Source organism: Macaca fascicularis, chromosome 4 (genome assembly GCF_037993035.2).
Source record: "Macaca fascicularis isolate 582-1 chromosome 4, T2T-MFA8v1.1".
Taxonomy (NCBI): Eukaryota; Metazoa; Chordata; class Mammalia; order Primates; family Cercopithecidae; genus Macaca; species Macaca fascicularis.
This window is the reverse complement of record NC_088378.1, coordinates 142498435-142523216: the sequence shown is the minus strand read 5'-3', so window position 1 is coordinate 142523216 and position 24782 is coordinate 142498435. Positions and strand designations below refer to the sequence as shown.

Genomic DNA, 24782 nt, shown 5'->3' with positions numbered 1-24782 from the left:
CGTTTGCACAAGAAGTACTGGGGCAGAGAGTTGGGGGTTGGAAGGAGAGGGGAGGAGAAAGAGCCTAGTGTAGATGTTCAGAAAAAATGTATAGTTATTTGGCGTGAAGCTACAGATCTCAGAGAAATATAAGATCCCAAATCTAAGAGCAAGACATTAGCCAAGGAAAGAACACCCCTGAAGGTGACAGCTAGCAATTCCTGCATCCCAGATGGAGTTAATGTCACCAAGAGAACTTGTACCAGGAGTGGGAGGAGACTGACAGTCCCCAGGGTCTCTCCACAGGAGAGAAGTCAGTTATACTGAAGATGCCTTCCAGGCCCCCCTTGGTCCCTTCTGATGTGACCGCAGATGATCGGACTGGGGTGGGAGTCTGAACAGCAGATAATTGGCCAAACAAGTCTGTGAGGTCACCTGTCAAGGAAGACCTTATCAAAGAGGGACAATAGTAATTAACTGAAACCATCAGGTCCTCTTGGAGATTCAGAAGGGATCCTTGATGAATGTGTCATTAGTTGGCAAGAAGAGCAGACACAGAGAGAATCAGAGCTGCATGTGCAGCCACGATGTATTGGAACAGGTGTCCACAACCCATGCTACCGAGAGCCGCAGGAAGATCCAGTCTTCACGTTTCTTTGGACTTCGAGCCCACTTCTTACCGGTAGGTCCTGGGCATACAACATACCAACGGTCATAAGCAGAGACTCAGGAGCCGAACCACAAGAATTCAAATGCTGGCTCTGCTACTCACTATCGGCTGATTTGAGACCAGCTGCTCAGCCTCCACATGTCTCAGTTCTGTTATGTACAAGATGGGTATATTAATAACAGCACCTACCTCCTAGGGTTGTTGTGAGGATTAAATGAGTTGATATATACAAATATTTATTATGGTGTTTGGCCAAAATGAGTTTTATGTGTGTTATTGTTATCAACATTTTTGGAATCTCTAGTTCTTCCTACACGAACAAGTGGTGACCCCACCAACTCACTCACCCCTGACATAGCTTCTCACGAGGACTGGCTCAAGGTGGAAAATCCCATTTTCCTTATTTCTGCCCTTATAATAAACTTACCTATTATTTGAACTAACTTGAGTGGGTCTCACTTCTTTGCAATAGAAAGGGTTGCTACCATGTAAGCTGTGAAAAATGAGATGTAAACTGTGGACGTTACAAGTGTGCAACAGTCCTTCAGAATCGGAAAGGGCAGCTGGGACTCTGGGGCCTCTAGACTTGAGCACTTCCTGGGGAGTGAACCCAGAGTCCCACTTCCGGCCAGCAGAGCGAGGAGGTTCATTAAGCTGCCTTATCTTGAAGTTACCAGGTTTTAGGATCTGTCAACTTCCCTTGTGCTGACTCCGTACTCTGAAAACAAGTAAACTTCAAGTAAAATTACCCTAGGGGAGAAGCAGGTACTGACAGACCAACATGAGTGTTTTCACTTATGAGCAGTTTTATTTCTCAGTGTAAGACATATAAATTGTTTTCACTGACATATGACTATTAAAAAAAATAAAATAATTTAAAAAGAAGAAATATAAATTGTATTTCTGAATCCAAGTCACTTGTGGGGGTGTAGCCAGCATTAAAATAATCACCAGGACCCATGCAGGCATCTCTCTCTGAATGAGGCAGCGCAGCACAGCAGTTAAGAGTTCCTGGGTCAGACATGGAGGAACTGGTTGCATAATCTTTGCTAGTTACCAAGATAAAGTGACACAAGGTGTGTAAAGCTCCCCAACAGCAAGCCAGGATCTTCATACACATATATTTTAGAGGATAATAGTCCTTTCAAAAGACATGGCTAAAGCCAATAAAAATAAACAGAAAAATAGGATCTACTTTTGAGTGGAATCACAGGTTTGGGTGTTTTGGATATGTTTTATCATTATATAGGCACTTGTGTGTGTCTATATTTTTTTGAATATACCACATTTTAATGAGATACTGCACACTTTCAGGGAAAGGAATTCAATCTCTAATCCCTGGCTTCTGATCTCCCCCTCTTTTCTACCTGCTGAGCTAAGGATGAACAACAGAACTTCTCAATTGAATTCTAAGCTTGGGCCTAAGCACGCTGTGCCTTCTGCCTTAGAGACTGCACCCTGGATGGCTCCCCTCCTCCCAGGAGACCCAGTAGGGAGATGACAGAGCATTGTAGTTTACATCTGAGCAGAGTAAACAGAGATGATGTTAAAGAGTCTGTCAGTGAAGGGCATGATTATGCAAAATGAAATACAATATTGATAAGAACTAGAAAATAAAACATGGTCACTCTTCCATCCCATTTCTCAGATGTCACTACTGTAGTCACAACTACGGTAGTCTCAAGTCTTTAGGCTAAAGGTCATAGGTCATCCAACTTATGCCCTGGCCTTCTGGAATTCTTTTACCTAGCAATTTCTGAGCCCACAGCTGAGCTATTTGTGACCCATTTGCTTCCACTATCTCATTTCTTGACCTCAGATGGTAATCAACTGATCAGGAAGACAATTTCCCCAGGGGCTGAGTGTGGTTCTTGGGTTACGATTTATGGCTATGCCTTATGCCCGCCTGCCCCCAGGCCCTGCACCTTCATCTCAGCCAGAAGTGGCACCACCAGGAGGAAGGAGGCAGTGAGTGGTGCCAGCTGGGGATGGCACACATCTGCCCATGAGGGCAATGGAGATGACCCAGTGCTCCATGAGTCACAGGTCATCCAGCCAGTTCTCTGCTGTTTCCTCTTCTTAAGATACTTCTTCCCCTCTTTCCCTATTGACCACAGACATCCTTTAGACCACCCTTTTCAGAAAGCCATCCCCCACTCACCCTCTCCCTCCAGGTTGGGCTACACTCCTTCCCCTGAGCTCCCATAATGCTGTGGTTGGACCTCCCATAGCACCCACCATACTGTGCTGTAATTTCCTCTTTATGTTTCTCTGTCTTCCCAAGAGCTCTTTCAGATACGTAACAGGTTTTTAAATATATATATATTTTCAAATCACCAGTAGCTACCACATTGCTTGGTTCATAGTTAACACAAAATAAATGGTTCTAGAGAATGTGACTACATGAACTCTAACATTATTGGAAGAAAACAAGATGAAAAGAGGTGAGATATCTTGTTTAAAGTCATACAACTGGTTACAAGGCTTCTTCAAGAACCCAGGTCTTCTGACTTCAAATCCAGTGCTCTGTCTATGCAGCTACTTCTGTGCCTAGCAAGGATGGTGGTGAGGAGAGCTGGCAGCAGCCTGAGTACCCAGGTACCCTGGCCATCCACTGGGCATTGAAGAAAGGGCTTGATCAGTAGATTGAGTGTCCTCTCCTCTATCCCTTACCAACCGGCCCCATCCCATCTTCTAAAGCAGTCATTTCTATTCCAAGTCGTCCAGGTAACTCAGCCAGGGATCAAGTCCACGTGGTTCTTGGGTTGATTTGAGTCCTGTACTTAGAGGAGGGTAGGTAACTGCTCCTTCTCAGGAGCTCAGGGAGAAACTGGACCCTCGGCCCCACAGCCCAAAAAAGGGAATGACCTTCCTAGTGAAGGAGGCAGTGAAGGTGTAGATGGGCTCTTGGGTGGCAGCATTGGTGAAGGTCACCCAGCCCACCTCATAGTCAAGAGACACCCGCACCTGCCGGGGCTGCTCCTTCAGGGTCAGCCGTGTGGGAAAGGAGCCCAGAGCCGAGACGAAGCCCCAGGCCAGTCTCACAGCCCACACGCCCTCCTCTGGCCGCAGTCGAAGCTCTCCCTTCCGCTGCACATCCTCACTCACCACGCCCACGGTGCAACTGCCCCCGTGTGCCAGGTCTATACTGACCACCCACGTGTGTCTCCCCCCTGTGATGCCAGTGTGGGCCAGAACACAGGTGGCCCGGTCAAAACGCTGGGGATTGTCTGGCGAGTTCTGCCATTTGTAGGAGAACTGAGCCCGCTGGCGGTCCTCGGACAAGAGGAGCTTGGGGTGGGAAGTCTGAGGGTCTAGAGAAATGTGAGCTGTGGGGATAACCAAAAGGGACAGATGTCAGCAGACATGCCATCACCTCCGAGGAAGGCCTAGAAACTCCCCCTGGGCCCCACCTGTTAGTGTTATTATTACCAAAAACAGGTCTAGTGCCTACATGGACCAACAGTGTGGCATCACCTGGGAACTTGTTTGATATACACTCTCAGAATCTGCATCCTAACAAGATGCCCAGGTGATTCGTGCACGTGTAAAGCCTGAAAAGCCTGCCTCAGAGGATGTGAAAGCTCTCGTTTAGTTCCATGTGGTCCTTGGGAAAGCTCTTCTGCTCATCGTAAATTGGTTAGTTTCCACAGCTGTGTGTGCCAGCTCGGCTCTCCTGGGGCCAATACACCACATTCTCCCCTCCTCCTGTCTCTATCCCGGAGTGCAGAGACATTTCTCCCTTCAGTCCAAACTTCATGATTCCTCCCTGCTTTCCTCCCAGGGCACTGGTGACTCATTTATAGTCTTCCCTCTTGGCAGGCTCTCTGGCTCACGCCTGGGTTATTCACTCTGCCTCAGTAATTCTGAAACTGTCAGAGTCTGAGGACCACTTTCTAACACCAAAAGCTGCTGCAGAGCTTTGCATTTTGTTACTTTTAGTATTCATAAATTGAGAAGCTTCCATAAATTTAGGCCCATCCATGGGTTAGAGAACCCCCTCCAACAACTCTGTGACTCCCAGGTTCTTAGGCTGGTTGATTGAGAAACGACAGCCTTGAAGGGGTCCCTTCTGTTCATTTCTTTCCCACCCACAGGCCACCCTCCTTCTGTCATCTGTGAAATGACATCTGAGAGGAAGCAGGGGTTCTTCACAGTTCTAAAGATGTGATTATGAACCCAGATCAAAGTCCCCTTTATGCAGAAAGCATTCCCAAATGGACCTTATCCCATTCTGTGTTAATCTTTCTATCTACTCAGCATGTGCAGCTCAGGATGTGAGCTTTGTACCACGAATGTAGTATGTGTATGTGCTTGTCCTTTCTTCATGGTTCTCCTGAGAGCCTTACAAAGAATGTGACACACACCCACACATATATACACACACGTATTCTATACAAGCACATATGTGCATATGTAATATCTATGATGTGCATATGTATGCATGGGTGTATATTATGACTATTGTAGTGCCCAGATAGAATCCTGCAAAATTGTCTCTCCTTTTCAAGGACTTCTCATTCTCTCCCATCCTGACATAGGCTGCTTACCTGGCTCATAGTCCAACTCAAAGTGTAGTTTTTCTGTAAAGAAAATAAACCAGGATGAGATTTTATTAGTTTTACAAAACCATCAGACACTTAATGACGAGGAAACTGAGGCCCAGAAGAGGGAAGCGACAACAAGAAGAATGGAAGCTGGAATCCTCTAGGCCAGTGGTTCCAAGCTTGCATCAGAATCATCTGGAGCACTTTTGCTAAAACACGCCTGTTTCAGATTCAGGTGCTCTGGGGTGAAGCTGAACATCTGTATTTGTAACAAGTTCCTGGGCAATGCTGCTGCTGCTGGGAACCCCACTGCCCCAGCCCTGAGCAAACAGGGACCATGTCTGCCTTGCTCACCTCTGTACCCGCAGAGCCCAGGACATAGTAAATGCTGAAGAAATATCAGCTTAATGAATAGAGAAATGGGTTCATTTATTTATTATTCCACTTGGAAATAATTTTGGGGAGAGTCAAAGGTCAGTCTTTGATTAGAGTAAAATTTCTCTCACTGCCAGGCCACTGGAAGTATTTGCAGGAAATGGACTTATGGGAAAAGTCCTTCTAGGGTGACATCACTGTGGGTGAGTCATTTAAAAATTGGTGTCATCATTCATTCTGTCACAGTTAGTGAGGAGGTGGTTGGCAGAGAGCCATATTCCATATCCCATTCCTGACTCTCGTTCCAAACCCTCTCCCGCCCCTTACCACCACTCCCTGTTCCGGAAAAGGAAATGGAGCACAGTCCCCACAGGACTGTCCAACTCTGAGAGCCAGACTTACAGAAGGAAAGTGAGAAGGAGGGAGGGACGGGCCAGCTACCACAGGGTCAAGATAAATACTGTGGCTGGCTATTAATTAACAATGCTCATCATCAAAAACTTATCACGTATTACAAATGTTGCTGTGGGATTTTTAAATTTATTAAGAATGATATACTGTTAATCATTATCTTTCATATTTCTTTTTTTTTTTTTTTTTTTTTTTTTTTGAGACGGAGTCTGGCTCTGTCGTCCAGGCTGGAGTACAGTGGCCGGATCTCAGCTCACTGCAAGCTCCGCCTCCCGGGTTTACGCCATTCTCCTGCCTCAGCCTCCCGAGTAGCTGGGACTGCAGGCGCCCGCCACCTCGCCCGGCTAGTTTTTGTATTTTTTGGTAGAGACGGGGTTTCACCGTGTTAGCCAGGATGGTCTCGATCTCCTGACCTCGTGATTCGCCCGTCTCGGCCTCCCAAAGTGCTGGGATTACAGGCTTTATCTTTCATATTTCTTAATGACTACTGATCAGATTTGTTGAATTATTTTAAGATCAGTTTAACTTTTTCACCAGAAATATTCACCTTTATTCTCTTTCTTCATCGTCACAGTATCCTAATAAGCAGATTTTATAAAAATCTGCAAATAAGAAAATCAAGGCACAGGAACGAATAAACCTTGCTAAAGTCACACCTTTCAGCAGTGGAGCGTGGAGTCCACTCCTAAACCCGGGCTTCATGGCCACCTGTGCTCTGTGGAGGCCTGGGATTCTCTTACCCAGAAACATCTTCATCTCCCTCTGTAGTGGGAGGGCCTGCTGGGGAAAGTCCCGAATCCTCTGGCCCAGCTCTGGGGACACAGCCACTGGTTTCCGGCACTTTCTGGTTTCACATCTAGGGGCACAGAAATGATTGGGTCTGGGAATTATCATCCTTAATAATGTCTCCAGACTCAGCCGGTCATCTTCTAAAATGGCATGAAGGTGCTAGTTCCCGCAGGCAGACATACTTCCTATGGATGAATCCCACTGCCCATTTTTGGGCATCTATGGGTATACCTGAGAAGGCATTTGGGTATATAGAGGTTTATACATAAATTTACATTCTTAAATGAGAATGTTATATACTTGTGTGGCAATAACTAGGCATGCGGTACATGCGTGTATATTTATATGGAAAAAGAAAAGAGAGAAATTATATTGCTTACCTTATTAGAGTGCTTCTGATATCCTAGGAGAAAGAGAAACCAGGGATTCAGTTTCCAGCTTCTCCTTTCCATTTTTTCTTTTTTAAATTTTTATTTTATTTATTTATTTTTTGTTTGTTTGTTTGAGAAAGGGTCTCACTCTGGTGCCCAGGCTGGAATACAGTGGCGTGATCACAGCTCACTGCAGCCTCAACCTCCTGGGCTCAAGGGATCCTCCCACCTCAGCATCCTGAGTAGCTGGGACTACAAGGGTGTGCACCATGCCTGGCTAATTTTTTTTTTTTTTTTGGGGGGTAGAGATGGGATTTTGTTATGTTGCCCAGGTACCTCCCACTTTTCTTATGACTGGAAAATACAAAATACATTTCTAGCCCTGAACAGGAAAAGGATACCAGATGTGTAGAGTCACAGAGCATTAGGACTCACCCACCTCTGGGGATCAGAGCCCAAAGCCTTTATTTTTTAGATACAGATGATGAGGTGACCTTCCCCTGCTCATTAGAGGCAAAGTAAGTCTCATACCAAGGTCTCCTGTTTCTCAGTCCTGAGGGCATCCTTCTAAGTCATGCTGCCTATCCAATACCTTATGGGGACCCCAATATCTCTCCTCCAGTGTGAGGAAGTGAAATAGACCAGCACAAACTTCCTGACTGGTGGATGGTGACATGTAGGCTATAGAGAATGGTTTGCAATGTACTTAATACTTTTCAAAGTGCTACTTTCACTTCCATCTCACTGTTGGATCCTCACAAAAGCCCTGTGAAATATTTAAGGGAAGTATCCTCCTTTTTTGGCAGATGGTGGGATGGAGAGGTGGAGACCAAAGAGCAAAAAGTGACCAGGGAACACTTGGAAAAGCATGAACCAGAATTGAGACCTTCTGGTCCTCTGACCTACCTCCCATCTGGGATACGGAGATGTGTGAGTCAGGGAGACATGACTTAGGCAAGGCAAAGATACAAGAGTCACAGGACAGCACAGGTGGGGCAGGGTTCAGGTTCAGGCCTCACCGTCAGGAGCTCCCTTGCTGGCCTCTCATTCTTCTCCTCCAGTTCTTCAATAAGAGTACTAAACCGGCAGATCTCTCCAGCAACCAGGAAATCAAATTCATCCTGTTGCTTCAAGATGTCTCCATCCAGGCTCTCCAGTTGTGCTAAGAGGATGCTCTGCTGTTCCTCTAGAAACTTCCTCAGGTGTGCGAACTCAGAAATCACCTGTTGTCTCTTGGTGGACACCTGAGTCTGAGGGGGCAGGAGGAGAGCCCAAGAGAAAGTTTGCTTCCTCCTTCTCCCTCTGCTCCTCTTCCTCCTACCCTGTCCCCAGGTAGATCTGGAACTGTATCATGGTTTCCTCTTCACCTGTCATCCCATTTCAGGGAGCAAGACTCACAGTGCTGTCTCAGCACCATCTGCTGCAGCTTCTAAAAGAGGGTAGGACTTACAGGAGGTGTAGGAGGAGGTGGTGGGGACACCCTACCTCCTGTCTTGTATGAAAAGCACACTATGTGCGCAGCCCTGAGCTACTTTACAGTCACAGTCTCATTTAATACTTACAGTAATTCAATGAGATCATGATGATTTTTACTCTCCATTTTACAGATAAGTAAACTGAAGTTAGAGAGTTGCTTGAGGTCATAGAGTTAGTGTCAGAGTCAGGATTTAAACTCATAATAACTTCAAAGCCCTATAATCTATGTTGCCTCAGTTTCAGGAAGACATTGGACCTTGAGGAAGGGGAGGAACCTGGGGAAGGGGTGATGACTTACCAGGAGGACTTGCATCCTTTTATTTTCTCTTGACTGGATTTCTTGAATCTCCTCTCTCTCTTTTCTTAGACATTTAAGACACTTATGTATTTGTTCCTGGGGAGAAGGAACATAAAATACTCAAGATGGATATTTATTTGTTCAGGGTTGTCTTGTCATCTGAGCCTCTGCCTCCAGGAATGAAGTGGCCCCAGGAGAGGAGTCTCTTCCTTAGCTGACAATCCCCGAGCCTCCACCACCCTGACAGCTTAGTCCCTTTAGGTCTGTTCCTCTTGATTTGTCTCCACGACTTTGGGTCAGGACTTTCCCCTTTCTCCTGTGCCACTAGAGGCTGTGACTTGGTTTTCGCACTTGAGTCTTTCTTCAGGTTAAACATTCTATTGTGTTTTGCTTCGGGTAAGTGGTATCTGGGGTCTGTCCTGAGTTTGATATGCCCTGCACTGAAATCATTCCAGTTTCCAACACATCCCAAAGGAACATGTGTAAATAATAACCCTCCCTTGTTACTGGAATCAATTATCTGTGTATGACTCCAAAGGGGAGAAGAAACTTGGGTAATGTAAAAATAATTGATAAATTGTTTTCAAAATTATTTGCTCCAGAATAGAGTTAGGAACAGGTACACATACATTATAAATATGTGTGTTCAAAGACATATTAGAAATCTCACTATCAGTTGCTAATTAACTAATTAAGACATCCACACACAGACTTGTACTAAAACACAATTCATAAACATAATGCATAAACAACTAAAACTAGCACACACTCATTTAATGACAGATAAAATGGCATGCCACATATATTTACCCAACCTGAATATATGTAAACATGAATTTTTCACAAACAGGAGCTCTCAGTTACACTCACACACTCAAATACATACATACTCAGACTCCCACACAAACACACCAGGCACACATGCAAATGTTAACATGCAAACATGTTAACATGCAAACATCTAAACATGCAAACGTTAACACATATACACACTGTTTGTACAATCATTCCCTCAGATACAAACTTCAGACACACCTGATCCATGGCACAGACATACACACTCATGTTCTGGTCACTCATTCATTCAACAAGTATTTGTTGAACTCCCATTATCTGTTGGCCACAAGTGAATACAGAACACACTCAAAAAAACATAAAACATAAACATAATTTTCCATGCCTGGGTCTATTGCCTGGGTGATCATGTAAGTCAGGAGAAAGAATTTGGCCTCCGGGTGGCCTAAATAATCCACAACTCTGCTGTTTCTGTTAGTGCTGTCCAGTCCACCCTGGGATCCCCCAGTTCCCCCTTCCTACCCTATAGGGAGCCGCCGCATCCTCTAGGAAGCGCATAGTGTGGGCAGCATGCTCTCCAGCCTCCCGGCACATCACGCACAACTGCATCTCATCATCCTCACAGAAGAAGTAGATCTTCTCTCCGTGCTCCTGGCAGGCATCCTCCTCTCCCAAACCCAGTGTGGACACCAGCTGGAGGCGCTCGATGTTCTCCACCACGTTAGCCAGCTGCCAGTTGGGCCGGAAGCTCCCAGGACGGAAGGGTTCTTTGCAGAGTGGGCAAGTAGGGGACTCCTCCAGGTCTGGGCCTGGGATCTCACAGTAGCGAGTAAGGCAGCCCCGGCAGAAGTTGTGGCCGCAGTCGATAGTGACCGGCTCCCTCAGGGTACCCTGGCAGATGGGGCAGTTGACTTCATCTGCCAGGCTGGTCACAGAGGCAGCAGAGGCCATGCTGCTATGGCTTCCTCAAGGCCACCCTCTCCGCTTGGCCACGGGGGAAGGGCTGGGCCACACACTCACACACCCACATGTGCACATGGCTGGACACAGGTACATATTAAATATGCACCAGCACCCATATCGTCACACACTTGCATATCTGGCAGCCAGGATTCTATTCTCCTGCCAACAGCAGAGATGGGAAATAGCAGAGGAGAGGAAGGAAGAGGGGCTCACAGCATTTCAGAGGTGATCTTAGATGACCATAACCAGGGGCTGGCCATTCCTTTCCGTCCATCTAAATACACTCACAGTAGAAGGAAAGTGGTGATATGTCAGCTGTCCACTGTCAAAAGAAATATTCTTTTGGGGGCAGGTGGGAGACTGGGTCACAGAGTGGAGATGCCACTCCAGCCTTCCTGCAATATGGCCAGCTGTCTCCAAAGAGATTGGAGGTATCAGCCAGCCCAGGGCTTGCCCATCAGCAAGCAGGAGAGTGTGAGGCTCAGATAAGGTCCTTGTGCCAGGGTGTACACTGCACCAGCAACTGAAATGGTGATGCCTCAACTGGCCTGCCGCAAGCCTCGAAAGAGGCTGGAATATTCCCTATGCTGGGGAGGAGAAAGAAAACTAGCAATGGCCAGAATTTATTTACAATGACGGTACATCTTACACTGATATAAGCAATTTAAAAGTATGATCTTATTTTTGTGTCTGCTCTGCAACATCAGTGCTATTAGGATCTCCATTTTATAAATGAGAAAGCTGAGGCCCAGCCAGGTTATTCAGCTTGCCCAAGGCACACAAGTAAGAAGGTGAGTGACCATAAATAATTTGCTGTCAGATCTATGTCTTCCAAGCAATGCCATTCAACATAAATGCAATGTGAGCCACATATGCAATTTAAAATTTCCTAGGAGCCATATAAAAATAGTCTAAACAGGTGAAAGTAATTTTAATGATTTTTTTATTTGGTCCTATATTTCCAAAATATTATCATTTCAATATGTGATCCTTATAAAAAGTTATTAATAAGACATTTTACATTTTTTAATTTGTGCAAAGCCTTTGAAATCCAGTGTGTTGGCCAGGCGCGGTGACTCATGCCTGTAATCCCAGCACTTTGGGAGGCCGAGGTGGGTGGATCACAAGGTTAGGAGATCGAGACCATCCTGGCTAACATGGTGAAACCCTGTCTCTATTAAAAATACCAAAAAAAATTAGCCGGGCGTAGTGGCGGGCACCTGTAGTCCCAGCTACTCGGGAAGCTGAGGCAGGAGAATAGTGTGAACCCGGGAGGCAGAGCTTACAGTGAGTCGAGATCGCACCAATGCACTCCAGCCTAGACAACAGAGCGAGACTCCATCTCAAAAAAAAGAAAAAGAAAAAGAAAAAAAAATCCAGTGTGTATTTTATATATACAGCACGCCGCCATTCAGACCGGCCACATTTCAGTGCTCAGTAGACACATGTGACTGGTGGCTCCTGTGTTGGACAAATTGGCTCCTGGGCTGCACTTGTGGCAGGAAAAGCAGAGATCGGGTGGGAAGGGGAGGAGATGAAGTGATTAGAGTAAAAAGGGAGCAACCACAAGGGGCTAGGCTGATCACCCAGTGGGAGAATGGGGGAAGGCCTGGTTTTATCCACAGATGTGAGTATGTGGATGAAGGAACGTGGCAGCTGATCTTGGTCCTGGCGTCGGGTGTGGGAGGAGCATAGGGCTTTACTCCAGGAGACTGGGATCGTCCCTGACATGATACTTTCTAGCCCTGTGACCTCTGGAAAGTCACTTTACATTTGGAAAGTCAGTTTACATTTCTTTCTCTGTAAAAATGAAGGTAATAAAGTTTGCCTAGAGGGTTATTAAAATTGAATGTAGTAATATAAAAATACTAAACCCTAGATAAATGTGGCTGAAACTGTTTATCTTTTTGACTAATCATTTTCTAACGTGTATCAACATAAATCATTTGCATTACGGTTTCTTGCCTTCTCCCTGCTACAGTAAAAAATAAATAAATAAATAAATAAGATCGTCCAGTGTTACCCGAACCCCTGCGGGGACTGTTGTGCCAGGTAGTGGGGGATTTGGGACCGTAGGAGGGGTCACCATGGGCAGATGTGGCGAGGGAGGAAAGCGGAAAAGAGGGGTTCCGATGAGCAATCCTTACACCCGACCCGCAGTGTCGAAACAGCGTCCCGCCCACACACTTCCCATAGAATCTCCCGACGTCCACACCTCTCACTCCAGCCTGGACTTTGATGCTGTGGGCACGCCTCAAAGCTAGAAGTTTATGGCACCCACCTGCTCAATCTGACAGGAATCGTCTGCTCCCCAGTTCTCCCCAGCCACTGTGGTCTAGAGATTCCAGGAAACCCCGGTTCCCTGTGACCTCATGGTGTGCTCTGTTCTCCACCCTAGGGACCAGAAGGAGCCAGGAGTAAAGAATTGGTTTACTTGGCCGCCACTGGGAAATTCTGGGTAATTCAAGACGCCCTGGAATTTGGACCCACTCCGCTGATAGGTGGTGGCCAGGGTTCTAGGGAGCACAGGAGGCGGAGCCGGGTGGCTTCCCTGTGCTGGCATTCCTGTCTCTCTCTCTCTCTCTCTGCATTGCAGCCCTTTCACTCTGCGATTCGTGTAAGTGTGACTCGATTTCAGGGAAAGGGAATTCGCGTGGTCTGAGAAGGAGGCCGGAGTGGACGGGCTGGGGAAGGCACCGTGATGCCCTCAACCCCGTCCCTGAAGGTGGTCCACGAGCTGCCCGCCTGTACCCTCTGTGTGGGGCCGCTGGAGGATGCGGTGACCGCTCCCTGTGGGCACACCTTCTGCCGGCTCTGCCTCCCCACGCTCTCCCAGATGGGGGCCCAGTCCTCGGGCAAGATCCTGCTCTGCCCGCTCTGCCAAGAGGAGGAGCAGGCAGAGACTCCCATGGCCCCTGTGCCCCTGGGCCCGCTGGGAGAGACTTACTGCGAGGAGCACGGGGAGAAGATCTACTTCTTCTGCGAGAACGACGCCGAGTTTCTCTGTGTGTTCTGCAGAGAAGGTCCCACCCACCAGGCGCACACCGTGGGATTCCTGGACGAAGCCATTCAGCCCTACCGGGTAAGAAGTGTCACTTTACCTAGGGCCGTTTGGGGCAGGATGATGTCCTGTTATGATGGGAGGAAATCGGGTGGGGATCTGGATGAAAGACCTGGCTTCCACATCAGGGAACCCTAAGGTTATAGGGACTTTCGAGGCATTCCCAGACTGAAGGCAGATAGGCTCCACCTTGGATGTGTGCTAGTTCCTGGTCTGGGGGAAACTTCAGCTCCAGCTCTCAGAGGACCCCTCAGAGATGGAGTGCAAAGAACTGTAGCCTTGGCTTCACTCACTATGGAAAGAAAGCTGCAGTGCAAGTGGAATCTTCTGCAGATTATGGGCAGGGTGAATTTGTTCTCCCAGGATCCAGACTGGAAATGGGATTTCTAGGGCCCTGACTGCCAGGGCGCAGAGGGGAGGGAGGAGTTGGGGAACCTGCTAGCACTACTCTCCTTCTTGAGAAAGGGAGGGCGGCAGTCGTCCAGAATTGTGAGAATTTTCCATCTGATCTTGGGGCACTTTTCCGTCAGCCTCTCAGATCTCTCTCTTGTCAACCAGTCACCAGGTCTGGAAGTGGTTTCCTTAGAAACATCTCCCAAATCTTTAATTCTGCCTTATCCTGTCAGCCAGGTTCTCCCTATCTCTTGCCCAGACTTTGCAGTCTCAACTGCATTCCCTGTCTCCATTCCCACCCTTTCCAGTCACCTTTCAATCTGCTGGGAGACAGATCCTCCTAAAACACAAAGTCACTCCTCTGCTCAAAATCCTCCCATGTATCCCTAGTGCCCAAAGAAAGTCCAATGTCTTTAGCAAGACATTCAAGACCCTTTGTAGTCGAGATCCTTCCTCCCCATCCAGCCTCATCGCTCAGCCACCCTCCTCAAGGCACCATATGTCTAGCCAGACTGAGCTCCATTTGCTGTTATTTTCCCGAACTGTCTTATTCATTCCTGCTTCCAGTACTTTTTGAACATAGTCTCTTCCTCCTAGAATACTCTTCTCACTTTCTTCCACCTCTCTCTTTTTAAGTATACAATTCAGGGGCACTAAGTCTTCTTCTTTTATAAAAAAAAAAAAAATTATTATGTTTTAAGTTCTGGGATACATGTGCAGAACATGCAGGTTCGTTACACAGGTATACATGGGCCATGGTGGTTTGCCGTACCCATCAACCCATCATCTACATTAGATATTTCTCCTAATGCTATCCTTCCTCTAGCCCCCCATGACCTGACAGGCCCTGATGTGTGATGTTACCCTCCCTGTGTCCATGTGCTCTCATTGTTCAACTCCCACTTACAAGTGAGAACATGTGGTGTTTGGTTTTCTATTCTTGTGTTAGTTTGTTGAGAATGATGGTTTCCAGCTTCATTCATGTCCCTGCAAAGGACATGAACTCATCCTTTTTTATGGCTGCATAGTATTCCATGGTGTATATGTGCCACGTTTTCTTTATCCAGTCTATCATTGACGGGCATTTGGGTTGGTTCCAAGTCTTTGCTATTGTGAACAGTGCTGCAATAAACATACGTATGCATGTGTCTTTATAGCAGCATGATTTATAATCCTTTGGGTATATACCCAGTAATGGGATTGCTGGATCAAATGGCATTTCTGGTCCTAGATCCTTGAGGAGTCGCTACACTGTCTTCCACAATGGTTGAACTAATTTACACTCCCACCAACAGTGTAAAAGCATTTCTATTTCTCCACTTCGTCTCCAGAATTTGTTGTTTCCTGACTTTTTAATGATCGCCATTCTAACTGACATGAGATGGTATTTGATTGTGGTTTTGATTTACATTTCTCTAATGACCAGTGATGATGAGCTTTTTTTGTGTGTTTGTTGGCCGCATAAATGTCTTCTTTTGAGAAGTATCTGTTCATATCCTTCACCCACTTTTTGATGGGGTTGTTTGTTTTTTTCTTGCAAATTTGTTTAAGTTCTTTGTAGATTCTAGATATTAGCCATTTGTCAGATGGATAGATTGCAATTTTTTTTCTCCCATTCTGTAGGCTGCCTGTTCACTCTGATGATAGTTTTTTTGCTGTGCAGAAGCTCTTTAGTTTAGATCCCATTTGTCAATTTTGGCTTTTGTTGCCATTGCTTTTGGTGTTTTAGTCATGAAGTCTTTGCCCATGCCTACGTCCTGAATGGTATTGCCTAGGTTTTCTTCTAGGGTTTTTATGGTTTTAGGTCTTACATTTAAGTCTTTAATCCATCTTGAGTTAATTTTTATATCAGGTGTAAGGAAGGAGTCCAGTTGCAGTTTTCTGCATATAGCTAGCCAGTTTTCGCAACACAATTTATTAAACAGGGAATCCTTTCCCCATTGCTTGTTTTTGTCAGGTTTGTCAAAGATTAGATGGTTGTAGATGTGTGGAGTTATTTCTGAGGCCCCTATTCTGTTCCATTGGTCTATATGTCTATTTTGGTACCAGTACCATGCTGTTTTGGTTATTGTAGCCTTGTAGTATAGTTTGAAGTCAGGTAGCATGATGCCTCCAGCTTGTTCTTTTTGCTTAGGATTGTCTTGGCTATGTGGGCTCTTTTTTGGTTCCATATGAAATATAAAGTAGTTTTTTCTAATTCTGTGAAGAAAGTCAATGGTAGCTTAATGGGGATAGCATTGAATCTATAAATTACTTTGGGCAGTATGGCCATTTTCACAATATTGATTCTTCCTATCCATGAACATGGAATGTTTTTTCCATTTGTTTGTGTCCTCTCTGATTTCCTTGAGCAGTGGTTTGTAGTTCTCCTTGAAGAGGTCCTTCACATCTGTGGGCACTAAGTCCTTTTCTCTCCCTGTCTATTCAACTGGAAATTTATCTTATCTTTCAAGGTGCACTGTAAATGTTTTCTGCTTTCCAAACCTTCCCTTAGGCCTACAGGCAGAGCTGTCCTCTGTGTTCCCATCTTACTGTGTGTACCTCTGGACTACTGCATTTGTCTGTCTGTATTTTAGCCACTCGACACTGACTTCTTCCTGAGATGGTGATCTCTCTTTAGGTACAAGGACTGGGCCTTTTCCACCTTTGAATCCCTCAGCACTTAACAGTGTGCCCAGGATGCGATAGTTAATAATTGTGAGTTGAATTATTAATTCAGTCACCTCTATCCACCCATTCTTCTCTCCATAGGATCGTCTCAGGAGTCGACTGGAAGCTCTGAGCATGGAGAGAGATGAGATTGAGGATGTAAAGTGTCGAGAAGACCAGAAGCTTCAAGTGCTGCTGGTACAGGCCACTTCACTGGCTACCTTTTCCTTTGAAGGTTTTCTTAAGAGACTCTGGGGAAACCTGTTGGCTGGTATCTGTTTCCCGGCAAACTGTTCTCATTCACCTTCCTGTGGCTGCACAAAGGCATTTGGGATCTCAGACCATGGGCACTAGAAGTGGTTCTGATGTCTTGCAATCCAAGATCCATCTTATATATCACATTTTACAGAGCAGAAAACTGAGGTCCAGAAAAGCAATGCTCCCAAGGCCACATAGCAAAGTGCAATTTCATAATGAACCTGGATTTCTTGACCCTTAATTCATTGTTCTTTCCATCTTTGTCTGTCTGCCTGAACACACCACCTTCAGATGGGAAGCTTGGGGTCAGAAGGTGTATATTAGTGTCTGGATTCTAGTCCTGACCACAGGCTGACCTTGAGGACAGTAGGCTGATGGTGTGGCTACATCTGGGTCCCTCATGCCTCTTTTTTCATGCTATAAAGTTATGGAGGAATCATAGTGTGGGGATTTCTAGTACCTTGACCAAGGAGAGAGTGTGGGGACAAAACAACTTCTCCACTATCCCTCAGCTCTCATCAAAGTATGCCCTGTAGTTGGTGATTTCCATGGCTAAAACCAAAATTACACACTCTCCCACTAAGTTGTGTTGACTCGTATCACAACTTCCTTTTGCCTCTAAGAAATGACTACAGTCTTCCCCCCTAACTTTAAGAAGGTATAGTAGGGTTAAGATGGTATTGTAGTTGTGGAAATATTTTTGAAAACTTCAACATAATTCTGAGAGCATAATGTAGTATTATTATTAGAATCTCTAGCTAAGACAGTAGCACAGTCCTCATCACTTGTAAGTTCATCCTGAGACCTATCTACTTCTAGGTGTATTAGTAAATAGAATAAGTTTTGGAACTAGTTACTCTCTATCCCTGTTAATCAAGAACAAATATATAGATGATCATCCTAGAAGCTATCTCTGAGCCCCCTCCTAACCATGTCTACTTTTTATCCCTTGCAGACTCAGATTGAAAACAAGAAGCATCAGGTGGAAGCAGCTTTTGAGAGGCTGCAGCAGGAGCTGGAGCAACAGCGGTGTCTCCTGCTGGCCAGGCTGCGGGAGCTGGAACAGCAGATTTGGAAGGAGAGGGATGAATATATCACAAAGGTCTCTGAGGAAGTCACCCGGCTTGGAGCCCAGGTCAAGGAGCTGGAGGAGAAGTGTCAGCAGCCAGCAAGTGAGCTTCTACAAGTGAGAGACACCTTATTACTTCATGTGATAGGAGAGGGACTCCATGGGGAAGGGGGTGGGCACCATGCTGTGGGCTGGAGAGAGGCAGGAAAGGGAAGTGGAGAGAGGTTAAGGGAGTGCAGACCCAGAGGGGCTGGAGAATTGCCCAAGTCATACACTGTGGTCATGTTAAGGGCTTTAGGGTCAGACAGTCTTGGATTTGAATGTTGGCTCTTCCAATCATGTGACTTGACTGAGTCTCTTAACTTCTCTAAGCATGGGGACAACAATAGCACCTCCCTCATAAAGTTGTTGCAGAATTATAAGAAACAATCCATATAAAATGCTTGGCATGGTTACTGGTACACAGAAAGAACTCAATAACTGGTGTCTGCTGTGGTTATGAATATGTGATCTGCTGTGGTTATGAATATGTGAATATCAGGTCCAGCTAATAACTGAAGACAGGCCCCTGCTCTCCACCACCTCCTAATCATTGCAGACACAACCCACCCCCACAATAAGGCTGAAACAGGGAAACCAGCACAAATGAACTGACTACAGAGACCCAAATTTGTAAGAAAACATGGTATTAAAGAACAATCTAATGAGTAGGTAATTAAACAGGACAACTCTCTGCAGAAGGAGAGTTTTGAGCTCATATTTTAAGGAAAAAAGGATGTACAGAATCCCTGACAGGAAGGACTTATGGAAACTAAAGGTATGTTCTTGTCTTTCTTTTGTAGGACGTCAGAGTCAACCAGAGCAGGTAGGGCCCACTCCCCAGTCCTGTCTCCTTTTACTCAACATCAAGATTGAAGGCGAAGGGGCAGGGTCACTTACTGCCACCCACTTACTTCCCCTCTTCCAGGAAAGAAAAAGCACTCTGGCAGACACACTGTCTCATTCAACTATCCACAAACAGTCCAAACTCACTAAAGATTTGCGTTCTAAAGGTTCATTTTTAAATTGGTTGGTATTGGGGACACATTTTTCCCCTAGAAGTGAAGTTATAAATAATAATCATGTTTTTAGGTTGATCCAGAAACATTTATTTAACCTATGAAATTATTAGTACTTAAGTCAGTATCTAACACCATTTAAAATGTAATTCAAAGGAGGAATACTTTCTGTAGACTGTGAGAAGCATGGAAACCGGGAATACCAGCCTGTTCTTTCATTCATTCATTTTTTACACACATCTCTGGTTTCCTTCAGGATTTTCTAATGCTACTGTAAAAGGACAACCACCAGGAGCCAGAGGCATTGTAAACGCATGGCCTTTTCCTTCCCTGTCTGCTATAAGCATTAGCAGTCTGCACTGAGATGAGGAGAGGTGTAGTGACTAGGGAACACTTGTCACGTGCTTTGTGCCTATTTACATGCAGGGAAGATAAACCCAGGGTCCATGAATCAGGAAGTGTCTCCAAACATGCTTTTCAAAGAGCATTAGAGGTTTAGATCTAGAAGGGCTTGGGGATCTTCCAGGCTGATGAAGAAACTCAGACCCCGGGGGGTGAAGAGGTAACACAGCAAGTGTCTAATGAGGACTGAGCTGGGACCAGAATCAGGAGTTTTTTTCATTGCAATATGTATTTTCGTTTATCCTTTTTTTTCTTCCCTTCTAGCCTCTTTTCCTTTACAAATAGCAGCATACACAAGGGTAGTTTAAGGCTGTTTCCAAATGGTACCCTGTTGCCCTCTAGAGGTCAAAAGGGGTAATGATCTCTGTCCCTCGGCCCCGACAGACCCAAACATTCTCCTAAAGGGGCCTACCTCCAATTCTTGAGAAGTAATTATCATTGGTTCCTCAGGTTTAACTGAAATGCCTACTACTTTAGTAACTACACATTTCCAGCAAAAGTAAAGAAACGATACTCAATCTGATTATTCACCACAGACGCCAAGATCATTCTTTAGTCTGATTTTAGCCTCACTTGGTCTCACCCAAACATTTGTTTTTGGAATGTGGACCTAACTGGTTACCAAACCTGTCTGCAGGTGTGAGATGAAGACTTTTGTGAGTCCTGAGGCCATCTCTCCTGACCTTGTCAAGAAGATCCGCGATTTCCACAGGAAAATACTCACCCTCCCAGAGATGATGAGGATGTTCTCAGGTAAAGGGGAAGGGGCCGCAGTTTTCCCCAGTCCCTTTAGCTGCCCTCCTGCCTTCCACCCATCTCCATCCTTCTCTGCCCTCGAAACCCGGCTCAAGACATCTTCCCTCCCCAGAGCCTTCCCTTAGTGATCTCAGTTAATTCAGGGGCACCATTCCCAGAGCATCTCCTCCACTCCCTAAGGACAGGTGCGGGACTGAGATTCCAGGAGGGTGAGGACCACTTCTCCTCCACTAGACCACAGCAGAAGCCAAGGCTTCTGTCCTCATCTTCACATTGTACTCAAGACACCTTGCCCCTGGGGGTGCCTATAAGAAGTAATAAGTCACAGATCTCTTTTTCTATTTCTGCTTCCCACAGAAAACTTGGCGCATCACCTGGAAATAGATTCAGGTAAACAGCTTGGGACTTGGGGAGTCATTCTTCCATTCACCCATTCAATCCATGGCAGCAAACAGAGCAATAAAATGCATTAATTCTGGAGCCTCATTGCTTGAGTTCTCTGAGACACTGGGCAAGTTATTAAGCCTCTGTCCCGCAATATTTTCTTCATCAGTAAAATGAAAAAAAAAAAGGTACTATACCTGTCCCATAAGTAGCTGTGAGGACTAAATGAATTAATACATGCAGATAGCTTAGTGTATTACCTGACTCATAGTAAGTGCTCAATTAATGTCATCTACTTGTATAGATGTTACTCGTTGAAAAATACTTATCAAGTCTTAGTTTTTTGAGCAGCATTTGTGCTGGACTCTTTATTGATTTGAACAAATGTGCAATTAAAAAAATCACATTTATTTTTAAATTGGTGCTTAATTTCGAAATTGTTTCCATAAGCATCACCTCACTCACTCTGGTATAGATCAGTGCTTTTCAAACTTAACATGCAGAAAGTTCTCCTAGGGATCCTGTTAAAATACAGATTCTGACTTAGTAGGGTGGGATCGGGCCCAATATTCTGCATTTCTAACAAGCTCCCAGGCGATGGGGATGCTGCTGGTCCCTCCCTGTGCACTTTGAGAAGCAAATCCTTACAGCACCACTGGCTGATTAGGTAGAAGGGCGGTTCAGAGCCCAATGGCAGGCTGCCCAAGTCCAGTATTCCTTCTGCCTCCCACGCGCCTGGCCTGCTCTAGGAACATCTGTGGTTGCTGCCCGCTGTTGATGTCTGCGCTCTCCTCCCTCTAGGGGTCATCACTCTGGACCCTCAGACCGCCAGCCGGAGCCTGGTTCTCTCGGAAGACAGGAAGTCAGTGAGGTACACCCGGCAGAAGAAGAACCTGCCAGACAGCCCCCTGCGCTTCGACGGCCTCCCGGCGGTGCTGGGCTTCCCGGGTTTCTCCTCGGGGCGCCACCGCTGGCAGGTTGACCTGCAGCTCGGCGACGGCGGCGGCTGCACGGTGGGGGTGGCCGGGGAGGGGGTGAGGAGGAAGGGGGAGATGGGCCTTAGCGCCGAGGACGGCGTCTGGGCCGTGATCATCTCGCACCAGCAGTGCTGGGCCAGCACCTCCCCGGGCACCGACCTGCCGCTAAGCGAGATCCCGCGCTATGTGGGCGTCGCCCTGGACTACGAGGCCGGACAGGTGACCCTCCTCAACGCCCAGACCCAGGAGCCCATCTTCACCTTCGCTGCCTCTTTCTCCGGCAAAGTCTTTCCTTTCTTTGCCGTCTGGAAAAAGGGTTCCTGCCTTACCCTGAAAGGCTGAAGTGGGGCGCGCGAAGGGCGGCGAAGCGGAGACAGCGGCTCCCTGGGATCCAGCTCCGCCCCTGGCCAGCGCGCGGCCCGCGTGAGGCGAAAGGACAGGGGCTTGAGTCTCTAACAGCGGTTGTTTATACTTTATTTATCTTAGGCCCTCAGCTCCCTGACTTCCTGAGCCTCTCTGTGACGCTCCGGCCTTCTCTGCACCTCCGAGTGCAGAACCACAGGCGGGCTCAGCTGTGCCTAGGGCAACAGCCAACCTAGGAGCCAGCGGGCTTTCGGGGAAAAAGCAGAAAAAGAGATCTAAAATAAAATGTTTAAACTGTTTCAAAATAATCATCGTGGGAAATCCAGGGTGTTGCTGGACTTGCACTAATTTATACAGTTCACTTCGTACTTTGACACACACCTGAAGATGCCTCCACCTTTGCACGGCTTAGGGCCTCTTCATCAGCTCTGGGTGGACCCCAGGGCCCCTTCTTTTCCTTCCCCTTCTGGTCATTTCTCTAGACTTGTAGAGAGTGCCCTAAGAAAGTGTGACTCACAGACCTCTGGATTCCATATGCCCAATTAGTGCTGATGGGACTGAAGGAAAGGCTTAAATCCAATGGAAGCTGCCTGTGTTGGCAATTTAGGGCGGAGATGGCTGGAGGGAGTAGAAGCAGAGAGGAAGGGTGATGATCCCTCTGTGACCAAGACACAATCCTGTCCCTTCTTTTAGTCAGGACACCCCTGATGACAGACTATGGGACAATCACCAGGCCCCACTGTTTAATAAAATGAGGCTTTTGCTCAGGTCTAACCTCTCAAATATTTGTCATTATTGCAGTTATTATGTGGACACAGAAACAGACCACAGGTAAAAATAACTTTACAAAGCAAAGTATGAATCACTATACAAGTGATGGTTTCCCCAACCCCTACCCTTTCTCCTCTCAAGTTGAATACTCACATTCTCATCCTTCCACCCCAACCTCTGAAAAAAACCTGCCTTCAACTCCAATCCAGATTCCCTGTACTGTAAGACAATACTCTATGTACAAGAACACTTTAGTGTCAGCACGGTGGCTCACGCCAGTAATCCCAGCACTTTGGAAGGCTGAGGCGGGTGGATCACTTAAGGTCAGGAGTTCGATACCAGCCTGGACAACATGGTGAAACCCTGTCTCTACTAAAAATATAAAAATTAGCTGGGCATGATGGCAGGCGCCTGTAATCCCAGCTACTCAGGAGGCTGAGGCGGGAGAATCACTTAAACCAGGGAGAAAGAGGTTGCAGTAAGCTAATGTCGAGCCACTGCATTCCAGCCCAAGTGACAGAGTGAGACTCCATCTCAAAAACAAACAAACAAACAAACAAAACAGGCTGGGTGTTGTGGTCATGCCAGTATGCCGAGGCAGGTGGATCACCTGAGATCAGGAGTTCGAGACCAGCCTGGCCAACAGGTGAAACCCCATCTCTACTAAATATACAAAAATTAGCTGGGTGTGGTGGCGGACACCTGTGATCCCAGCTACTTGGAAGGCTGAGGCAGGGGAATCACTTGAACCCGGAGGCAGAAGTTGCAGTGAGCTGAGATTGCACCACTGCACCCCAGCCTGGGTGACAGAGTAAGACTCCGTCTCCAAGAAACAAACAAACAAACAAACAAACAAAACAAAGAACATCTTCATTATTGCGTGAGCCCTGCTCCTAAAGCATGGGTCAGATGTTTCAAAGGCACTCAAAGAGTTTGGACCATATGTGAATTTTATTTAAAAATTGTAACATGGCCGAGCACAGTGGCTCACTCCTGTAATCCCAGCACTTTGGGAGACCAAAGTGGGTGGATCACGAGGTCAGGAAATCAAGACCATCCTGGCTAATACGGCGAAACCCCGTCTCTACTACCAAATACAAAAAAGTTAGCCGGACACTGTGGCAGGCACCTGTAGTCCCAGCTACTCAGGAGGCTGAGGCAGGAGAATGGTGGGAAGTCAGGAGGCGGAGCTTGCAGTGAGCAGAGATCGCACCACTGCACTCCAGCCTGGGAGACAAAGCAAGATTCCGTCTCAAAATAAATAAATAAATAAATAATAAAAATAAAATAAAAATAAAAATTGTAACATGAATCATTGTGATGTAAATAATTAACCCTAACTTGACTGTTGGACAAATAGAGGTTCTTGATATAAAAGAAACCAGACAATGTGGGGTTTCTTCTGCCCCCTCAATGTGGTGAGCAGAGCCATCCTTGTCCGACCTAAGTGGCTTGGTAGTCCAACCTAGTAGTAGTAGTAGTAGTAGTAGTAGTAGTAGTAGTAGTAGTAGTAGTATTGCCCAGTGCTTATTATAAAAGTTGTATATGCTCATGGTTAAGAAAATTCAAACATTTTCAAAGTGTACAGATAAAAACCTCTTTCCCCACCCACTCAACTCTTCCCCTTGCCACTCCCCATAGTTAATCATTGATATCAATTTTTTGTATATCCTGCAAGCTTTGAATACACATATACATTGTTTTCTTTTTTTTTTTTTACATAAATTAGATTATGCCATAAATACTCTTTGCAACCCCTCCAAAAAAAAACTATGTGCGACACATGCTAATTGTAACATTGGTCAAACATTACACAAGGCTATAAAGTTAAAACAAATTTGTTTTAATTATATCTTCATTTGAACCTTACAACAAGCCTGTGAAATACATAAGACCTATTTTGTTTTTCTCATTTGGTGGTTGAGAAAACTGGCACACAGTAAATGAACTTGTCTAACAAGTTTCAC

At 46.0% G+C, this 24782-nt stretch overlaps 2 protein-coding genes across 3 annotated transcripts; one reads left to right on the top strand and one right to left on the bottom strand.

Moving 5' to 3' along the window:
- Window positions 1-1437: 1437 nt before the first annotated feature.
- On the bottom strand, window positions 1438-10745 carry TRIM10 (tripartite motif containing 10). 2 transcript variants are annotated; one of them, XM_005553659.5, is made up of 8 exons: window positions 10234-10745; window positions 8917-9012; window positions 8162-8392; window positions 7152-7174; window positions 6723-6838; window positions 5200-5232; window positions 3803-3978; window positions 3033-3263 (listed from the first exon to the last, which is right to left on the bottom strand). In XM_005553659.5, exons 1-8 carry the CDS (start codon window positions 10660-10662, stop codon window positions 3180-3182), a joined length of 1188 nt encoding a protein of 395 aa, XP_005553716.3. In that variant the 5' UTR covers window positions 10663-10745; the 3' UTR covers window positions 3033-3179. The 2 variants fall into 2 exon arrangements, with proteins under 2 accessions (XP_005553715.3, XP_005553716.3); XM_005553658.5 differs by having other exon boundaries at window positions 1438-3978.
- Window positions 10746-13243: 2498 nt separating this feature from the next.
- TRIM15 (tripartite motif containing 15) lies at window positions 13244-22430 on the top strand. Its single transcript, XM_015448873.4, has 7 exons — window positions 13244-13756; window positions 16880-16975; window positions 17991-18221; window positions 18947-18969; window positions 20202-20317; window positions 20678-20710; window positions 21506-22430. The coding sequence occupies exons 1-7, from the start codon at window positions 13376-13378 to the stop codon at window positions 22021-22023; spliced, it is 1398 nt and encodes a 465-aa protein (XP_015304359.3). The 5' UTR covers window positions 13244-13375; the 3' UTR covers window positions 22024-22430.
- Window positions 22431-24782: the final 2352 nt, after the last annotated feature.

Coding starts and splice junctions, on each gene's coding strand:
- TRIM10 (XM_005553658.5), bottom strand. CDS start 10,662: ATGGCCTCTGCTGCCTCTGTGACCAGCCTGGCAGATGAAGTCAACTGC. Junction 5,233..6,722: donor GGAGATGAAGATGTTTCTGG/GTAAGAGAATCC, acceptor TTTTCTTTACAG/AAAAACTACACTTTGAGTTG. Junction 3,979..5,199: donor TGAGTTGGACTATGAGCCAG/GTAAGCAGCCTA, acceptor TTATCCCCACAG/CTCACATTTCTCTAGACCCT.
- TRIM15 (XM_015448873.4), top strand. CDS start 13,376: ATGCCCTCAACCCCGTCCCTGAAGGTGGTCCACGAGCTGCCCGCCTGT. Junction 13,757..16,879: donor AAGCCATTCAGCCCTACCGG/GTAAGAAGTGTC, acceptor TTCTCTCCATAG/GATCGTCTCAGGAGTCGACT. Junction 16,976..17,990: donor AGAAGCTTCAAGTGCTGCTG/GTACAGGCCACT, acceptor TATCCCTTGCAG/ACTCAGATTGAAAACAAGAA.